We start from the raw sequence: 21,613 nt of genomic DNA on the forward strand, positions 1-21,613 counted from the left end.
AAATGCAATTATAAACTAAAATAAGAAAACACTACACATCCACGAGAATAGCTAAAATTAAAGACTAACTTCTTAAATGAAATGGACAAATGCTTGAAAGACATAAGCTACCTAAGCTCACTCAAAAAGCAGATAACTTCAATAACCCACAACTATTCAAGAACTGAATTCCTAGTTCAAAACCCACAAAGAAAATTCCAGGTCCAGATGGCTTCACTGGCAAATTTTACCAAACATTTAAGAAATATTTCCAATTCTATACACAATTCTACACATATTCTTCTAGGAAACAGAAGAAAAAACACTTCCCAAATCACTAGTTATGGCCAACATCACCCTGACAACAAAACCAGACAAACAGATTATAAGAAAACAAAACTACAGACCAATATCCCCCATGAATATAGATGCAAAAATCCCTTAAATGGGGGCGCCAGGGTGGCTCAGCCGGTTAAGCGTCTGCCTTTGGCTCAGGTCATGATCCTGGAGTCCCAGGGCATCAGAATCCCTGCTCAGTGGGGAGTCTGCTTCTCCCTCTCCCCCTACTCTTCCCCTGCTCATGCTTGCTCTCTCTCACTCTCTCTCTCTCGCTCACTCTCTCTCTCAAATAAATAAATAAAAATCTTTTTATTTATTTTATATTTTATTTATTCATTTTTACTTATTATTTATTTACTATTTTAAAAACTTTTAAAAATTTTTAAATAAAATCTTTTAAAAAAATCCTTTAGACATTTTAGCAAATTCAATCTGAATAATTCCTCATGAACAAGAGGGGCTTTCTCCAAAAATGGAACATTGGATTAACATTCAAAAATTAGTCAATGTATTTTACCATCATAATACAAGAACATGGAAAAAATACAATTATCAACAGATACAGGAAAGGCATCTGACAAAATCCAAAACATGTAAGCAAAAATTCAAGATGACAACAGCAGAAATTTCATAAGAAACATAGTTAAATGTCAAAAAGATATGTTAGCTATTGATGTAGTGTGAGAAGATGCAAAATCTTTAAAAGCCATCAAGTATGAACTCAATTGCTAATAAGAGAAGTAGTACAGTTGGTCTTACAAAGAATTTTGATTTCTTTCAGCATCAAGTATGCCTTCTGACTGATAATACATAGACTAAAATTATTGTATTTACTTATTTATTTACTTATTTTAGAGAAAGAGAGTGAGCAAGAAAGAGTACAAGCCAGGGGGGAGAGGCAGAGGGAGAAGGAGAAGCAGGCTCCCCACTGAGCAGGGAGCCTGATGTAGGGCTCAATCCCAGGATCCTGGAACCACATGAGCCAAAGGCAGACGCTTAACTGACTGAGCCACCCACATGCCCCTATACATAGACTAAAATTAAAGTCAATTCTTAAAAATTGAAAATGCTTGGGTTGAAGTATAATGACCTTGGGCCAACTTAGAAAGGGAATGAGGAAAAAAGGTAAGAGTAAAGGTTTCTAATTTGCTACAGGTAAGTCTTAAAGTAAGAAAATTAACAAGTAAATGGCATTATTCCCTGAAAGAAGACAAGTAAACCAAAATTTGTCTCTACTTGTCCAATGATTATGGGAAAGTTGCTTCCTTTCTTCAAGCCTCATTCTCCGTCCTTTTTTAAGAGTTTAATCCTTGTTTTTATGCTTGTTTAAAAAATAAATAAATAAAAAGACAAAATACAGGCTCAAAATGGTGTCACTTAGACCAAGTTCCCAAACCTCCTCTAGAAATGTAGTCTTATCTGGCCAGCCAAGAATTTTTTCAAACTGTGCCAATAAGTTTGCCCCTTTGGTGCTCTCTATCCCCACAAAAAAGATGAGGCAATCCACATGATAAGACACCTTGCTTTTATCCCCAGAAAGCGGCCTTGCCTGAACCGATTCTTTTCTTTTGTTAATAACTTTCCTGCCCCTACCCTCCTTCTATAAAAACCTTGCATTTTGTAGGACTCTTTGGAGCTCCTCTCTACTTACTAGAAGAGGTGTCGCCCCATTGATTCACGAATCATTTGAAAAAGCCAAGTAGATATTCAAATTTACATGGTTGAATTTTGTTATTTAACATGCTAGATTCATTCCTAAATTCAATTATTTATTGAGGACCTACTATGTGTTAAGCACTTTTCTAGACACTAGTAAATACAGTAGTGAAGAAACACAGACAAAGAGTTTAGAGAGACAGACAAATAAAATACCGATGTAAAATATCTGGCATGTTAAAGGGTAATAAATACTACGGAGAAAAATATAACAGGGAAGGGGACAGACTATACTGAGGAGGGTTGGTTTTAGTGAAGTTATACGGGAACTAGATGATGTCTAGGTTCACTTTCAGTTCAAAAATCAACGATTCTTTTCTATGTTGACCAGGCAGCATAAAAACACACAGTGAACCTCTGAACCTGACCTCTTTAAACTCACACATTCTATCACCTTGCTCTGTGTGTCACCACTTATATTTTAGAAAAATAGGATTAAACATACATTTTTCCATACTGAGACAAAACATATGCTGTCATTTAATGAAATAAGTAATTTCCCAGTCTTGCCTTGGGAGATGAAAATATGAAAGAAAGAAAGAAAAAAACCCTAGCAATTTCTCCTCGGACAAAGGTTCTAAAAATGTGGCATTTCTGTACACTACAGAAAGGCTTAAAATTAGCTGCTTTTTCTCTTTTTCCAATATATTTGTGGTCTGGGTTTTCTTCCTTTACTGAGGCTGAGTTAAAACAAGAGGTGGTTTAACAGCTTCTCCAAAACAGATTTTCCATAGGCAAGAAAAGTCATATGGATAAGCATTACTACTATAGTTATTGTAGCTACCATATTTTGTATGCCCGCTCTGTGCCAGGTACAGCACTAGCCATTTTATACAGCAGGTTGAATTATATGAAACTACCATTTATGGGTCAAAATCAGCAATTCTATATAGTTTAAATACATCATCATCCATTCACTTCAAATCCCATGAGAAAGAAGTCTGTGTTGGTGGTTAACTGCACTGTGTTTCCATAGTTCATCTATTAAATTACTATCTTGGGCAAATCTTCAAGATTAAATACAGAATGTTTGTTTGGAGGTGAAAAGGTCTCCTAAGATGATAGTGCTATAAATGACAACTGGAAGATACTGCCTATGTATGAGAATGAGTTTGTACAAATAAATACTTAAAGTTTTTTAGTTAGGACTTAATTTGAGGATTTGAATTATATTTTAACTGTCATAATGCATAGCAAAAATTCATCAAAAGCCATGTGGCTTCATTTCGAAAAAAGTTCAATTTATTTGTTATGCCTACTATTCTGCTTAAAAAGACAGAATCTTTATTCCAAAATTAATATTTTTTTTCTCCACTAGAAAGAGTATAAAGCAACCCCAAATTATACTAATATCTTAAATCTGTCCATTTGGGTTGGAATTTCTATTTCTTTGGAAATGCCTCATTAAAGGAATCTTTCCCAAAAGAGAACCCTGTCCATAAACCAACCAATTACATTCACTCCAATAATTTTACATTCATCTTTTATTTCATTTTTTTTATTAACATATAATACATTATTTGTTTTCAGGGGTACAGGTCTGTGATTCATCAGTCTTAACACAATTCACAGCACTCACCATAGTGCCTACCCTCCCCAATGTCTGTCACCTAGCCACCCCATCCCTCCCACCCCCCTCCACTCCCGCAACCCTCAGTTTGTTTCCTGAGATTAAAAGTCTCTTACGGTTTGTTGCCCTCTCCGGTTTCATCTTGTTTCATTTTTCCCTCCCTTCCCCTATGATCCTCTATCTTTTTTCTCAAATTCCTCATATCAGGGAGATCATATGATACTTGTCTTTCTCTGATTGACTTGTTTCGTTTAGCATAATACCCTCTAGTTCCATCCACATCATTGCAAATGGCAAGATTTCATTTTTTTGATGGCTGCATAATATTCCAGTGTGTGTGTGTGTGTATATATGTATATATATATACACCACATCTTTATCCATTCACCTGTTGATGGACATCTAGGCTCTTTCCATAGTTTGCTATTGTGGACACTGCTGCTATAAACACTGGGGTGCATGTGCCCCTCCGGATCACTACATTACAAATGTAGTAATGTACTGGGGTAAATACCCAGTAGTGCAATTGCAGGGTTGTAGGGTAGCTCTAAATTCATGTTTTAAAATGAGATTAGTCCCTAAATTTTTTTTCCTTCTGGCAGCTATTTCTTATTCACTATATAGTTCACGTCTAGAGTTCACATTGATAAGACATTAATAAAATAACTTTTAATTATTTTCTAAGTAACTGTCTGTAATCTAAAGTTTCATCTAGCAGCAAAAGGCGAGCACTTTGCATGTTAGATTATTAGGAAATAGGAAAGTGTTTTCCAACATTTAAATGCCAACATAAGTCTCAGCAAAACATTAAGAGAAAAAATACTTAAAGCTTTTTGAAAAAAAATTAATATACGAAGAATATGATGATCACATTTAGAAATCAAGGAGTCTAAACAAGTAAATATATTTAAAAACCTACCAGTTCATTGCTTGTAGATGTAAGTCTTAGCTTTTCTTCAATTTCCTTTCCAATTCTCTGAACAGTTACCTGAGTCTGTTTAATTGCACACTGGGCTCTATGAAGCCTAGAAATAAAAGTTGCAGAAAAATTTAAGTGAGTTAACTATAAACTCTTAACACAGAGCAACAGATATAAATGGAACAAAATGAGGACAAACCTTCCAGAATATGCAGAACTAGTAATCAACTCAAACTGATCATTTCATAATTCCCTAGCATATTTATAATGAAATAAACAGGGATTACTATGGATCCTAAAAACACCCTCTCTATGCCTGCCTGCCCACCTCTGATATATTGAGAGTTTTTCTTTTTTCTAAAGATTTTATTTATTTATTTGAGAGAGAGAGAATGAGAGATAGAGAGCACGAGAAGGAAGAGGGTCAGAGGGAGAAGCAGACTCCCTGCCGAGCAGGGAACCTGATGCGGGACTCGATCCTGGAACTCCAGGATCATGACCTGAGCCGAAGGCAGTCGCTTAACCAACTGAGCCACCCAGGCGCCCGATATATTGAGAGTTAAAATGGCGAACTCACAGGAGTCCGGAAGACACCTTAGAAAAATAATCTAAGGGGCTCCTGGGCAGCTCACTTGGTTAAACACCTGGCTCTTGGTTTCAGCTCAGGTCATGATCTCATGGGTCAAGGGATCAAGCCCGCAGTCAGGCTCCGCACTCAGAAGGGAGTCTGCTGGAAGATTCTCTCCCTCTGCCCCTCCCCCAATGGTCTCTCCCTCAAATAGATAATTTTTTTTTTTTTAAAGAAAAGAATCTGGTTGAATCCTATCATGTTAGAAAGGTGAAAACGGAGGCCCAGAGAAATTAAGTGGAGTGCTAAAGTCACCAGGAGAACATCACTGATAACAAAGCTGAATATTACTTAGGGCAATACACAAAGAAAAAAAGAATTAACAATAATCCCAGTTACAGCAACAACAGCCACTTTGAAACAAGGAACACTGAAAAAATTAAGAACTATTTTTCTTTTTTGCTTTCATTATGGGTTTGTGTTTTTCTTAGTCTCTTGGTCTTCAAATATAGATTATATATTTCTTATACATACACACAGTCAAATTGTCTTTATTTTTAGATGTCATGATTTTCATATAATGAAAATGAATTTTTTAAAATATCTTTTTAATATTTTTATTTATTTATATGATAGAGAGAGAGAAAGAGACAGCGAGAGAGGGAACACAAGCAGGGGGAGTGGGAGAGGGAGAAGCAGGCTCCCCGCCGAGCAGGGAGCCCGATGCGGGACTCGATCCCAGGACCCTGGGATCATGAGCTGAGCCGAAGGTATACGCTTAACAACTGAGCCACCCAGGCACCCCAAAAATGAATTTCATTAGTAATCTACAAAACAACTACTAGAACTAATAAGGTCACAGGATATAAGGTCAATGTACAGAAATTTGTTATATTTCTATAGATGGGTCATTGTTCCACAATCAAAATTCCAATCTCAAAAGGCTTTCATTTTTTTGAAAGAAATTAAGAAGCTGATACTGTAATTTATACAGAGAAACAAAGAATCTAGAAGAGAGAAACCAAGATAACTTTTTTTTATAAAATTACATAATCAAAACAATATGGTACTAGCATAACAATCAAAACATAGATCAATGGAACAGAGTAAAGATTATATAAATAGAGCTACACATATATGGCCAATTGATTTTGGACAAAGGAACCCAGGTAAATTAATGGAGAAAAGAAAGTTTTCTAAGCAAATGGTACTGGAACATTGGATAAACGTAGGCAAAAAAAATTAATTTCATTCCCTACCTCACAGCACATGAGATTAATTCAAGGACAGCACAGTAAACATAAACCCTAAAATCATAAAACTTGTAGAAGAAACAGAATCTCTTGAAACCTTGGGGGAGGTAAAGATTTCATAGAGAAGGCATGAAAAGCACTAACCATAAAATTAAAAATAGATAAACTGGACCTCACAAAAATAAAAAATGTCTGTCCATCTAAAGATGCCATTAAGAAAATGATAAGCAATCCACAGACTGGGAGAAAATACTTGCAAAACATCAATCTGACAAAGGACTGTGTCTGGAGTATATAAAGAACTCTTATAAATCAGTAACAAAAAGACAACCCAATTAAAAATGGGCAAAAAAGTAAAATTCTTCACAAAGGTGACATAAGAGTGGCCGGCCAATAAGTATAACAAAAGGTACTCAACATCTTGGTCATCATGAAAATGCAAATTAAAATCATGAGGAGATACCATGTTACACCTGCTAGAATAGCTAAAATTAAAATGACAACACCTAATACTGAAAGGATGTGGAACAACTGGAACTTGTACACATTATTGGTAAAAGTGTAAAAGAGTACTATCATTTGGAAAACAGTCTCTTATAAAATTAAACATCCATCTAACCTATGACCCAGTATTTCTACTCCTAAGCATTTACTCAAGAAATATAAAAACATATGTCCACACGAAGATCCGTAGAAGAATGTTCATAGAAAACAACACAAATGTCCATCAAACAGGAGAATTAATAAACAAACTGAGGTATAATCATGAAATTCTACTCAATACAAAGGAAGACACACTGAATCACACAACAATATGAATGAATCTCGAAAACATTATGTTGAGTGAAAAAAGCCAGAAACAAAAAGTATACTGTATGATTCCATTTATACATAGTTCAAGAACAGGTAAAAGCAATCCATGGGGACAGAAATCAAGAGTTGCTAGTTGTCTACGTGGGTCGGGATTGACTGGCAGAAAACAAGGGTACAAAGGGAACTCCCTGAGGTGATGGAAATGTCCTATATATCTTTATTGGGGTGTGGGTACATAGTTATATGCAGAATTTAAAGTTAAGATCTATACATCTCACTGTATGTAAATTTTACCTCAATTTTTAAAAATTACTCAATAACTGGGGCACCTGGGTGGCTCAGTCGTTAAGCGTCTGCCTTCGGCTCAGGTCATGATCCCAGGGTCCTGGGATCGAACCCCGCATCAGGCTCCCTACTCAGCAGGAAGCCTGCTTCTCTCTCTCCCACCCCCCCTTGCTTGTGTTCCCTCTCTCGCTGTCTCTCTCTCTTTGTCAAATAAATAAACAAAATCTTAAAAAAAAAATTACTCAATAATTATGGTGATAGTTTTCTATATTTATAACTTTAAAATACTATATTCAAAACAAAAATCAAATAAAGACCACTCACTTAAGTAAGGAAACATGAAATTTTTACCAAAAAAGTTATCAGAATTCTAATAATAATAACAGGCATTATCAACTCAGAGCAGAAATCAACAAAATAGCCTGTTACTTTAAAAGGGGGAAAATGCTGCCTGAAACTCACTGGTACTATGCAAACAACCTTGTCAAATGGTAAAGACTTTAAAAATAAAAATGATTCATGACCATAATTAATGTATGACTTCAACTATTTGGCTCTCACTGCCCCAGACGCTTTCTGATCTTACCTTAGGGGCTTAAAGCACACAGACAGAGTCACATTTCCTCCAATCTTCAGTGTTATCCAAATAGACTTTCAGAGCCCCTGCTACATCAAGACAGAGCTAATAACGTCCCCCTTTCAAACCCAACAGAAGAATAAAAGTTTGATGTGTTTAGGCTTTTAAATATAACATGAGGCATCCTGATTCCCCTGGGGGTGAGGAGGTGAAGGGCTGACAAGAAAAGAAACAACTGCTTTACTTCCAAACCAGCTAGACAGTTTCAGAGGAATGTTTCTTCATTTTGCAAACTATGAAATGATACTAGAAAGAAATACACATCATCTAGTTATCTGATGGCAGGTCAAATACCAACACTAACACTGCCAAGCTGAAATAAACTCATTATCATGGGTTTGAGGAGGAGGGATCAAATAGCTGTCTGATAGGTACTCTGATTGGAGCAAATAGATGCATCCCTATTACTTAATATGCTTTGAGATAACAGTAAAATGGAACCTGGGCTTTAAAATAATGTTTTGGAGGGGCACCTGGGTGGCTCAGTTGGTTAAGCATCTGCCTTCGGCTCAGGTCATTGATCCCAGGGTCCTGGGATGGAGTCCCACAACGGGCTCCCTGCTCAGCAGGGGGCCTGCTTCTCCCTCTGCCGGCCGCTCTGCCTACTTGTACTTTCTCTATCTTTCTGTCAAAGAAACAAATAAAATCTTTAAAAAAAAAATAAAATAATGTTTTGGGGTGAGAAGTGCTGTGAATATAAGAATCTACTGAATAAAAGGTATTACGTCAAATAAATAATAAATATTAAGACCATACCAATCAAATATTAACAATTGTCTCAGTAAAGGAGAAGTTAGGAGACAATTTTTGTCTTAGTATTGATCATATCACATCTGAAATGCTGCATTCTATTTTTAGGTGAAGAATCCCTAGAAAGGCAGTATACTTCTAGAAAGGCAGTATACTTCCTCATGGCCTGCGGGCAGAGATAACAAAGGAGAAGTAAATACAAGAAAAGACAGGTACCTATTGAGACAGATACCTTATCATTGATGGACTTTGTATTTCATAGGAAGGAGCATATATATATTTTTTTTTCCTGAAGGAATTAGTAAATTATCAAAGTTTTAAGCTAGAAAAGATTCAATGACATTTGCACTTTAGAAAGATCTTTCTTCCTAAAAGAAGGTAAATAGGACACAGAAGAAAGACTGTAAACAGGAAGTGTGGTTATTACAGCCTCCCTAGGAAAAGTTTGGCATCATTCTAAATTAAAATGGGAACAGGAAGGATGGTGTAGATGTGAAAAGTGATAGAGAAGGAGAAATAAAGAACAATGCCCAAAAACAAATTACCAACATCAGGAACACAAGCAAAGACATCACTAGATCTTATAGACATTTAAAAGGAATTACTGGGAAATTATGAGCCATATGCCAAAAAACTTAAAAACTTAGATAACATAGTCAAATTGCTTAAAAAATCCCAAGTTTCCAAAACAAACAAATGAATTAGAAAATCTGAATCGCCATTATCCATTAAAGAAACTAAACTTGTAATTAAAACCACTTTCACATAGAAAACTCTAGGTTCAGAGAGCTTCAGTGGTGTTATACTAGTTTTAACAGAATCTTTCAAAGAAGAGGGAACAATTTTCAATTTGTTTTATAAGACCAGTATAATCCTCACACCAAAAACATGACAAGAAAAGACAAATATCACACATGAATATAAATGCAAAAATCATTAAGAAAATGTTAGCAAATCAAATCCAGCAATGTATGAAAAGGGTAATACATATCTTGCTCAAATAGGTTTATTTGAGGAGTTCAAGGTTAGTTTACCATGTGAAAATCAATAACAACAAAATAATGAAGAAAAATATGGCTATCTCAAAAGATGCCCCCCAAAAAAGCATTTGATAAAATTCAACACCTGTTAGTGATTAAAAGCAAAACAAAAAACCTTTGACAAACTAAGGAAAAAGGAGAGCTTCCTCTAGTGAAGAATTTATTTTTAAAAAATCTACAGCTAATACAAAAGAGGGACTTATATGAAAAAATCTACAGCTAATATTAAGATCAGGAGCAAGGAAAGGTGTCCACTTTCACCACTCTAATTCAACACTGTAACCCAGGTCCAAACCACTGCAATACGGCAATTAAAAAACCATAAATATAGGAAAGGAAGAAGCAAAAATGTCACTCATAGATGCTTTATTGCACACATAAAAATCCAAAAAATCTGTAATTAAACTGTAAGTTTAGCTAGATTGCAAGATTCCAGATTAATATATAAAAACCTAATGCTATTTTTATATCATATAAACAAATAACTACGTTAACTCTAGTGAAAGATGTGAAAGGCCTGTGCACTGAAAACTGTAAAACACTGCTGAGAGAAATTTTAAAAACCCTAACAAATGGAGACATGTAACAATTACATGGGTTGGAAGACTCAGTGTTGTTAAGAAGTCAAGTCTCCCCTAAATGTATTTAGAGTCAAAACAATCCCAGCCAAACTCTTGCAGTCTTTTTTTTTAATTGACAAGCTGATTCTAAAGTTGATATAGAAATATAAAAGTCCTAGCCAAGAAAATGTTGAAGAAAAACAAAGTTGGAGCTTACACTACCAGATTTTATGACTTATCACAAAGCTAGGGTTTATAAAGCAGTAGTTATAGAAGTCTAAACAAAGAGATGAATGAAACAGAATTCAGATTACAGAAATAGACCCATTATATAAAATAATTTATTTTTTGATTAAGGTAAGAAAAATTTTGTCAGCAAATGATGCTGAAATAACTGGATATTGACATGGGGAAAAATGGACCTTAATCTCTACCTCACATCATACACAAAAAGTTAAACTGAAATAGATCAAAAACTAAATGTAAAATCTAAAACATAGCTTCTAGAATAACATGTAGGAAAATATACTCATGACCTCATGACCTTGGGTTAAGCAGAGTCTCTAAACAGTAAACAAAAGGAACTGTCCATAAAATAAGAAGTTGCTATAACATATTTTAGCAAAATTTGAAACTTCTACTTATTAAAAGGCATTACTGCAAAAATGAAAAATCAAGACAGAGAGTAGGAAAAATTGTGGGTGTGTGTGTGTGTGTGTGTGTGTGTAATCTGACAAAGGACTTATATCTATAATACACAAAGAATTCCTACAAATCAACAATAAAAATACAAACCCAATAAATGTTATCAAAATATTTGAACAAACAGTTCACAAAGGATATAAGAATGGCCAATAAACATGAAAAGGTGTTTCACTATTCATGATAGATTTAAAAATTAAAATCAAAATGATATTCCAGTACAAACCACTATAATTGCTCAAATTTACAGAACTGACAATAACCAAATGATGGCAAGGAGTAGAAAAGCCGGAGCTTTCAAACATTGCTAACAGGACTGTAAAATTGTATAACTAGTTTGGAACTATTGGAAAACTGTTTGGCAATTTCCAATAAATTAAATATATACCTATCATATGAGCAGGTAGTTCCACTCTGAGGTATAATAAAAGAAATAAAAGCATGTGACCACAAAAGACTTTTGTAAGGATACTCCCTAGCAGCTTTATTCAGAACAGCCAAAAAAGTGGAAACTCAAACATTCATCAATAGGATAACGCACAGAAATACCACTCAGCAATAAAATAAACTGTTGATCTATACAATAACATGGATAAATTTCAAAAACTGTATGTTGAACAAAAAAGTCAGAAACCAAAAGAGTATACCATATGATTCTATTTATAAGAAGTTCAAGAACAGGAAAAGCTGGTAATGAAGAGGCAATAAGAAAAGGGTTTAACTCAGCCAGGGGTGGGATTGAGGGTGTAAGAATGACTGGCAAAGGGGTTATTAAGGAAACTTTCTGGATAATGAAATATATTCTACATCATGATTGAATGATGACAACATGGGTGTGTATATTTGTCCAAAACTCATCAGACTGTATACTTAAATTCTCTGCATTTTATTGTATATAAATTATACTGCAAAGAAAAAAAGGGGAAAAATGATAGCTGGTATACAGTTTGGGGAATCAGGAAAATGGTGATGTTATTTATTGAGATGGGGAATACAGAATGAGCAGTTTGAAAAGAAAATTCTACCTTCAGTTTGAGGTGCCTGTGCAACAGCCAAGAGGAAGTGTTGAATATGATTTCAATATAAGGGTCTGGAGCTTAGGAGACTGATCTTGGCTGGAGACAAAAATGTGGCAATCATTAGCACACAGATGGTTATTAATGTTACGAAAGTGAATGAGATCATTCTGGAAGACTGTGAGAATGAAAGAGAACAGAGCCTAGAACAGAATCCTGAGGAACATCAATATTTAAAGGATTAGAAAAAAAATGAAAAGCTGCAAAAAATTCTGACCCAGAATATTCAGAGAAGTAGAAGGACAGCTGGGAGAGTTGGTGTTACAGCAGTCAAAGGACAGAACATCTCAAGACAGAACGATCACTGTCCTAACACCAAGTAACCTAAATCTACAGATTGAGCAACAAGAACTTGATTAAAGCTGTGTTGAATCTGTTCACCTTTCTCCAAGTCCACTCCCACCATCAAATTTCATCTAGCTAATAGCCTCCTAACTGGTTTCTCAGTTTCTACTCTTGTTCTCAATTCCACTCTCTCCTTTGTACCAAAGGTAACCCTGTCATTTGGTCAGTATCAGGTGTAGCTTATCTGCCCAAAGAGTCTCCAAAACTCCTGCCTTATCGAGCTATATCTGCTATCACCTACATCATTATGCCTGTTACAACCTGTCAACACTCTCGTGAGTGAAAGAGAAACAGGATATAAGGACTGAAGACTTCGCCTCAACTAGCAATAGGGTCCATCCAGCACTCCATGTTTCTCTTCTCACAGACTAACAGAGATAAACCAGTTCTCATTTACATTGTAATTACAGATGCTTTGATACATATCTATGATTAAATTCCCTTGGAGACAACTAGAAATACTACAATCTACAAACTTGTAACTTAAAAGATTAGCGCTGTCTAATGCAGCTATACCTAACCATTTCTCCTTTCTTCATCTCTACAGACACAAAATGTTTTAGATATTCTAGGTTCGCTAACAGCTAGTGTTTGTGTACATAGTTCCTATCATTATGTAATACACCTAGAGAGAGTTAACATATATGTACTTCTAATACTTCTAGTCATGTTTATAACACCTTCTATCAGTGACGAAGATCTAGACACCATGATAGTCATGAATCACCACAGTGCTGTGGAAGTGTTAACTGGCAGCAGTATCACATTACACTAGTCTTTTCCCTCTCTCTCCTCTCTCCTATTCAGTACCTAAATCTGTTGATTCTTCTTCCCCAATGCTCTTATCTCCATCATTTCCTTTTCATTATTCCCACTACAGGCACCCCAGCTTGCAATTAAAAAAAGGGCTCCTGGGAGGCTCAGCTGGTTAGGCGTCCGACTCTAGATCTCAGCTAGCTCAGATCTTGATCTCAGGGTCTTTAGTTCAGGCCCTGCATTGGGCTCCACACTGGGCGAAGTCTACTTTAAAAAAAAAAAAAAAAAAGGCCTCCCTCCCACTTTGTAATCTCTGCCCTCCTCAATCCATTTGGAACACTGCCATGAGAATATTCTTCCCCAAACACACATTTTAATGGTGTACTATAAAAAAATCAAAACGATGAAATGGGGTCCAGGAGACCTTCCAACTCTTTAGTGTGTCAAGAACTAGGCTGACTACAGGCACACTAGAGCTCTTTACACAGAAAAGCCAGGGCCATATGATCACAAATTCTAAAATTCTATGATTAGATGTTATTCTTTGCTTGAAAACATTCTATATTATGGAATATATAATGTGGCTATTTACATACAGATTAAAACTCAACTGTTTTAGCTGAAAATTCAAAGTCAAATAAAATCTAGCTCAGGCACAATATTTAATATTTATTTAAACCCTGGGGCCAAAATGAACGTCTGGCACATAGTACATATTTATATATTTAATAAATAATTGAATGAATAAACATTTATTTAGTGCTTACTATGTTGCCAGGCACTGGGCTAAAAACCTGAAATATAAAATTCCATTTAACCTTCATAACAATCCATAAATATACATTATCATTCTCATTCTACATGTAAGAAGCTAGTAAGGGCCAGAATCAGAATTCAAAACCATGTCTGTCTAAGTCCAAAGCCCATGGGTTTTCACTGTTACCTATCTTCTACCCATAAACCTATCATTCCTAAACTAATCTTGCCATCATCTCCCCAACAAACCTCAATATCAGTAATGCTTTGCAGGTTAAATGAATTTTTAGTTTCCAAAGTGCCTTTTTTCTCAGATATATTGTTTGGCTGAACCTTCCAAATACCCAGGTCCCAGTTTAATGCTCCTACCACACCAGGTTGCTGTGTACTTTTTCTACCATCTACTCACAATAACCCTCATACCTGATCTAACTCTGCTACAGCTTTCTACCCTACTATCTTTGTAGTAGGCAGAATTCTAAGATGCCCCCAAGATCCCACCCCCTGGTATACTTGCCCTGTATAATCCCCTCCTCTTGCAAGTTAGCAGGACTTGTGAATAGGAAAGGACATTACTCCCAAGATTATGCTACTTTATAAGGTGAAGGTATTTGGAGGATATAATTAAAGTCCTAAATCCAATGACTTTGAGTTAATCAAAAGGGAGATAATCTGATGCTAGAGACTGAAATGTGTGCCCATAAAATTTATATGTTGAAGTCCCAGTGAAGTCGTCAGGGAGGGATCCAAATCTGATGGAATGAGTAGCTTTGCAAGAAGAGAAAGATATCTATCTGTCTCCTTCCTTCCTCCCACTACAGAACAGACCCAGAAATTCCTCTAGAAGAGGAAAAACTCAGGTAAAAGTCCAGAAATATTTAGTAGTTAATATTTGGTAAGGCTATACCCTTATCTGAGTTGTGGTCTTCTTCATTAACCCTGGAAACATGGCTTTATCTAGAGTTCAGATCATGTTGCAATAATCTGCTATCTTTCCCTCCAGCACTGGATTCCATACGCCTTGAAAACACAGACCTATATCTTATTAGTGTTTGTTGCTCCTCATTTGAGCTTCCTCATAGTACCTGCTACAGACCTTCAATACATATTACTTCTCTTCCTTCCCTCAGGAATAGAGAGGAGCCCAAAAGCACAGGAGACACTTAAACCCTCAAAGCAAAGGAGACGCTCAATAAATAACAGATGACTATTTTAAGATTTCTTCTGATTCTGTTTCTCCTAGGTTGTATGAAATGCTGACTGATAAATTTACTCATGTTTTCTTCTAAGTGTACCAAGCATAGAAAAACTCCTGGAAAACTACCTTGAGAACATTTTTTTTAAGTTTGTAAATCAGATATTATTAGAATACAAATTTCTAATTGTCAAATTCCCTTTTAAAGAATGATTTTTATAAAGGAACCTAGGAATTCAGATATGTCTGCCTGGAACAAAGGTCTATCATTTCTCATTCTAGATATTAAATGCCTATCAACATAGTCTGAATTTTTCTAGCAGTCACATTCCACTGATTATTAACACTGATCTGACTACTAACTTAAGGTTCTACATCTTTTTTTGCTCAGGCTGTGCCCATTGTCATGCCTTCCTCTTCTCATACAATTGGTTTTGGGACTCAAGTATAAGGCTATATCCTTATCCCAATTAAATTTCACCTTGGAATTTAAGATGGGCTGAATATATATAGTCTACTTTCCAGCCTTCAGATAGCTTATAGACTGACTCTGTTACACAATGCAATCACCATTTCCATAAGCTCCCCATTAACATTGCATTAGCTTTCTAAATTTCTAACTTTGCATGTTTTCCATATCTTCGTTCAAATGCTTAGATTGTAATATCATAAAGGGAAGTACATCTCCCTAGTTCACTATTATATCCCCAGCATACCGCACAGTTTCCAACATGTAGTACTCAATGAACATTTGGCAAATAACTGAATGAATGGACATGTTGATCAAGACTAGATCAAAAACAGAGCCCTATATCATGCCATTAGAAATTCCCCTCTAGATTGATAAGTGGTTACAAATCTTCCTATTTTTACTATCATCTAACTTATACTTCTTCACTTTGCTCCTAAAGGTTTCATAACAGATTGTCACACACCTTCCTAGAGTTATTGTCTGGATCTACAAATCAAACTATCCTTTCAAAATGGAAACATAGTCTGAGATAACTTGTTCTTGTGAATGGCTTACTAAAGGGGAAAGGATTTAAGCTTCAATTTGAAGGAAAGGTAGATAGGACAACTGTATGCAAGAGAAGAGCCATTTCAAGTATTGGGAATAGCTTTTCCCAAAATCATTAAAGGAGCATTGCATATTCAGAACAGGAAGTGGGTGGTGTGCTAAAGCAAAGAGTACATGAGAGCAATGTCATGAGAGGCAGTCTGGGAAGGTTAATCAGTGCCAAATTACTATGAACTTTAAATGCCTGAGAAATCTTTTGCATTTCCACAGCACCTACAGCAGTTTTGGACACATGGGAATCACTCAAATACTTGTTGATGGGTTTATTAAATATGATAGCTTCCCAAAAGACCAGAAATCTACCCTAAAGCCTACTTCTACATTCCTCTGTCTAGACCATACACATAGTTGAGAAGAACACATCGTCTCATGGCAATGGCATCAAATAAGACAGAACACTATTACTACTTATGAAATTAACACTCTCATGGAAAAGTAAATGGTAGCATGGTGGGTGGGAAAGTTCTACTGAGGAGAGTTAGGTGGTGTGAAAGCGTGTGATAATGAGTGTGTCAGGTCTAACTAAGATGTATCCTCAAAAACAAACAACACTGATGAAGCAACAGTTACAGAACAATAATCAACTCTTCAGATTTCTAATTTACGTCTTGAATAACTCATTTCAGGCAAAAATAACCACATTTGGCATAAAAGCAGGCCTAAATCATTCCCAGATTTTTTCATGATACCATCCATGTGCTAAAATGCAAGTTTAATTTAAAATATATTCATTGTATAATAAACATACTTGAGGAAGTACATACAAAAAAGTACCTCAGAATTAGAAACAAGAAAGGAGACAAACTACACTAAGGGCAAGATTTTAAAAATTAAAAGGAATACTATATACAACTTTATGCCAATAAACTAAAAAAAAGTAAATGATTTTCTAGAAAACTATAAATTACCAAGATGCCTCAACAAGAGGTTGAAACCTGAATAGATGAATAACCACAAAGAAACTGGAAAGGTAACCAAAGGGAGGTGCAGGGTTCGTAGGCCCTGATGGGTTTATGGGTGAGAACTACCACCTAAATCTAAATTATATAAACTGTTTCAAATCATGGGAAAATACAGAGAGCCTCTCAATTCATTTTAAGCTGGGGCAGCTCTTACTAGTTTTGATTTGGATAAGAAGAATATACAAAAAATAAAGCTATATGCCTGTCTCATTCATAAAGAATTGCAAAATACTAAATAAAACATTAGCAAATCTAACCTAAATCTAACCTAATTAAAAAAATATATCATAAGCAAACAAAATTTATCCCATGATTATACAGAAGGTTTAATATCAAGTCTGTGTAGTTGCTATATTAACAGAAGAAGAAAAATTAGACTTGCTACTGAGTAAAATTCTTAGTTATACTAGGCACAGAAACATTCTTTTAAGACTTTATTTGAGAGAGAGAGAGCACATGCGTGTGCACGAGTGCAGGGAGGGGCAGAGGGAGAAGGAGAGAGAGAATCTCAAGCAGGCTCCATGCTGAGTTCAGAGCCCAATGCGGGGCTCGATCCTGTGACCCTGAGATCATGATCTGAGCAAAATCAGGAGTTGGACACTTAACCAACTAAGCCACCGAGGTGCCCTGAAATAGTCTTACTTGATAAAAGGAACCTATCAGAAAAATCTAACATACATGATACTCAGTGGTCAACTGTCAGAATATGAAGGATATCCTCTGTGGCAAATTAAATTTTCTGTGTATGACCACAAAAATACCTCCCACCCTACCTGGTTTTCTGCAATGTTGCCTTAATATTTCTCCACCAAGAGGTGGAATGTATTTCTCTATTCCTTGAATGTAGGCAGGCCCTATGACTGTTTTGACAAATACAGTATGGCAGAAGTAACCCTGTGCTAGTTCTAGGCATAGCCCTTAATTGGCCTACAAACTTCGACTTCCTCTCTCTCACCACTCATCCTAGGAGAAACCAGCTTCCAAGTAAGGAATCTGACTACCCTGAGAATGCCATATGTGAGGAAGCCCAAGCTGGCCGTGTAGAGAAGCTGCTTAAAGGAAAAGACAGAGATAGAGCTGGCCACTCTCCACTGTTCCAGCCATCCCAGCTAAGGCACCAAACATGTCAGTGAAGAAATATGCATATGTCCAACCCTTCAGATGACCCCACTCACTGTTGCCATTTGACTGCAACTGCCCCATGTAAAAACCACCCAGGCTATGCTCAAGTCATCCCAAAGAACTGTGAGGATCTGAGGATAATAAATTGTCTTAAACTACTAAGTCTGGGGATGATTTGATATGTTACGATAGAATACTCATTGTGGAAGACTTAGTCAATTGTAGTAAGTTATAAGAAATAAGAGGTATACACTTAGAAAATAAGAGACAAAACTGTTACCATTTGCAAAAGATGTAATTATCTACATAGTATACCCAAGAGAATCAGTTAAAAACTATAGTTAGAAACTATTAGTTTAATAGTTAATAACTATTAAAAGACTTCAGTAAAGTAACCATATTCAAGACCAGCATGCATAATCTAGAATGCCTTTTCCATTAACTTTATATGCTATACCAAACAGACTAATTGTTTCAATTGGTGAAACCATGGTACCAATGCAGTAAAAAACATATTTGCACCAATGCACTGTTTGGCTTTGTTTGACTCACAGTCATAGATCTTGCATCTTTAACCCTGGTTAACCAGCTTATAAATTTTAATCTTTGATCATGAGAAAGATGGGGCAAGAGTAATGTAGTTGAACTAGTATATATTCATTCTGAAAATACTGATTAAATCTCATCACTCTCAGGCCACTTTAAAAATAATCCACTGCCGGGCTCCTGGGTGGCTCAGTCGGTTAAGCAACTACCTTCGGCTTGGGTCATGATCCCGGTCCTGGGATCAAGTCCCACATTGGGCTCCCTGCTCAGCAGGGAGTCTGCTTCTCCCTCTCCCTCTGCCTGCCACTCCCCCTGCTTGTGCTCTCTCTCTCTCTGACAAATAAATAAAGTCTTAAAAAATAATAATCCACTGCCTCCATACAGCCTCTCCCACAAAATTAACACTTCACAATGTGAATTTCACTCTGTTCTGCCATTTGTATAATTTCAAGATGATTCTTCTGCTCCTGTATAATCTTCCTAATCTATTTATCTCCTTCTTTATTCTTACTGTATGGTCTTTTACCTCTTTACAGACCCTCAAAACTCTTCTAATCAAAGAGCTTTCTTTATTCCTTCCCTTTGAAGACTTCAGAAAAATCACACCGGCTTCTTCTTTCCTAAGTCTGTTTTAATGCTCACGAAAATAAGGATACTAAGTATCTTATATATTCTTTCATTCAAATCCCCTATGTACCACAAAGGTTAGCACTTGATTATGTTTGTCTTCACACTAATTTTTCCAAGTACTAAATCTTATTCAACTAGATAGACAGTAAGCCTCTTGCCTTCTTCTCTTGTGTCCTCTCCCCCACTGTATCTAACAAAGGGTTGCACACTTTACAAGTGTTTCATATATACTATATGGTTTTTAAAATCAATTTTGAAATTATAATTTAAACAATATCCTTCAACTAATGGGCTTTCATGAGAATGGTATTTAAAAGGAAATTGTTAAGCTTGATTAAACCTTTTTTAAAATTGAGGTATAACTGACATAACATTATATTAGTTTTAGGTGTACAACATAATGATTTGATATTTGCATATACTGCAAAAAAGATCCCCACAATAAGTCCATTTGTCTTCACTATTCTGATCTTTTATGATCAAGCCTTATCCCCCCTTCATCTCCTTTTGAGAAATTACATGGGTACAGAGAGAGGCCACATTTTCTAGGATTCTGAATTTTCAGGCTTGTGGTCATCAGATAGAACAATGCAAGGGTTCATAATGACTTTCCACTGGGTTCTGAGGTTCTAGCAATGTGAAATTCTTGTGGACTATGACTTTTAGTGTAAAATGGAAGATTTTTAGATTACTCAATGGTGGAAAATGACATTTCCTTAATTTTAATCTTAACTCTGGACCAAAAAAACCAGTATCAGGTTGGAGGGTGAAGATGACAGATGCAGTGATAGTAATGAATAACTTTAAAGGAGGCTTTATTGAAGAGATGACACAGTTAAGGTTTTGTTTTTTTGTTTTATTTTGGTTTTTTTAGGTCTTGTCAGATGTTCCCAGAGAAGTTCTAATTTTCAGGGAAATTAACAATGAAGATATGGAAAAGTATATACAACAACAACAGCAAAAATCTGAACAGAAAGATTTGGTTTCCATCATATTCTTGGGTATACACAGATAACAAAAGTAAAGTGAGAAAAGCATTTTTATGGAGTTTACTCCTGAAAATAAATCCATGAATGATGTTTTCTTCATTGAGCAAAACTTCCTACAAAAAAAATGTCAGCTGAATTAAAATGTATGCCTGATGACATAGCTGAAAACTTTTGGTGCAAACTCATTTTGTTAAATAAATGGTAACAAACAGTTCAGACTGACAGACAATCCAGAGGCTACCCAATAATTCATTATCAGGGTATTCATCAGAATCACCTGAGCTGCTTTTTTTTTTTTTAGGATTTTATTTATTTGAGAGAGAGAGAATGAGAGAGAGAGAGCACATGAGATGGGGGAGGGTCAGAGGGAGAAGCAGACTCCCTGCTGAGCAGGAAGCCCAATGCAGGACTCGATCCTGGGACTCCAGGATCATGACCTGAGCTGAAGGCAGTCGCTTAACTAACTGAGCCACCCAGGTGCTCGTGAGCTGCCTTTTTAAAAAAAAATAATACCTAATAACTCATTCTTGAAGCCTCTTGATCAGAATCTACAATAATTAAAATGGTAATTATCTGTAAGAATGAAAAAATATATCATAAAGTCATGATTTTTTAAGGCACAATTTTTACAATTAATGAATATTGTCCCTTTATGGAAATACAATAGACAATTTGATACACTTGGATTTTATTAATATAATGTGTAGCATAGTGTACTAGTTAAGAGAATAGGCTGTGGCACCAGTGGTGGTTCAAATCCCAGCTCTGTTGTTTAGTAACTATGTGACCTTGTGCAGGTTACTTAACCTTCTGTGCCTCATCTGGAAAATGATGATAAAAATGGTACATTCTTCAAAGGTTTATTCTGAGGATTAAAGACTTATAAAGCATCTATGATCTTATCATTTGAAAAGTACTGAAATATTAGCTATGATCCTAATTATTATTATCCTCTTAAAGCTTATATATTTATTCCATCAAGAATGCCACTGTCCAAAGCACTCTTGGGAGCTGCCTACAAAACTTG

General features: G+C 35.8%; 1 protein-coding gene across 2 annotated transcripts in view; it reads right to left on the reverse strand.

Annotated features, from left to right (window-relative positions):
- UVRAG (UV radiation resistance associated) overlaps nucleotides 1-21,613 on the reverse strand; it is a 329,246-nt gene that overhangs the window by 180,135 nt on the left and 127,498 nt on the right. For both annotated transcript variants that reach the window (XM_027579444.1, XM_027579443.1), the window contains one exon: nucleotides 4,524-4,629. In XM_027579444.1, coding sequence (XP_027435245.1) covers nucleotides 4,524-4,629 — 106 coding nt within the window. The remainder of the gene's footprint in view (nucleotides 1-4,523; nucleotides 4,630-21,613) is intronic.

The sequence above is a fragment of the Zalophus californianus genome, chromosome 11, assembly GCF_009762305.2.
Source record: "Zalophus californianus isolate mZalCal1 chromosome 11, mZalCal1.pri.v2, whole genome shotgun sequence".
Taxonomy (NCBI): domain Eukaryota; kingdom Metazoa; phylum Chordata; class Mammalia; order Carnivora; family Otariidae; genus Zalophus; species Zalophus californianus.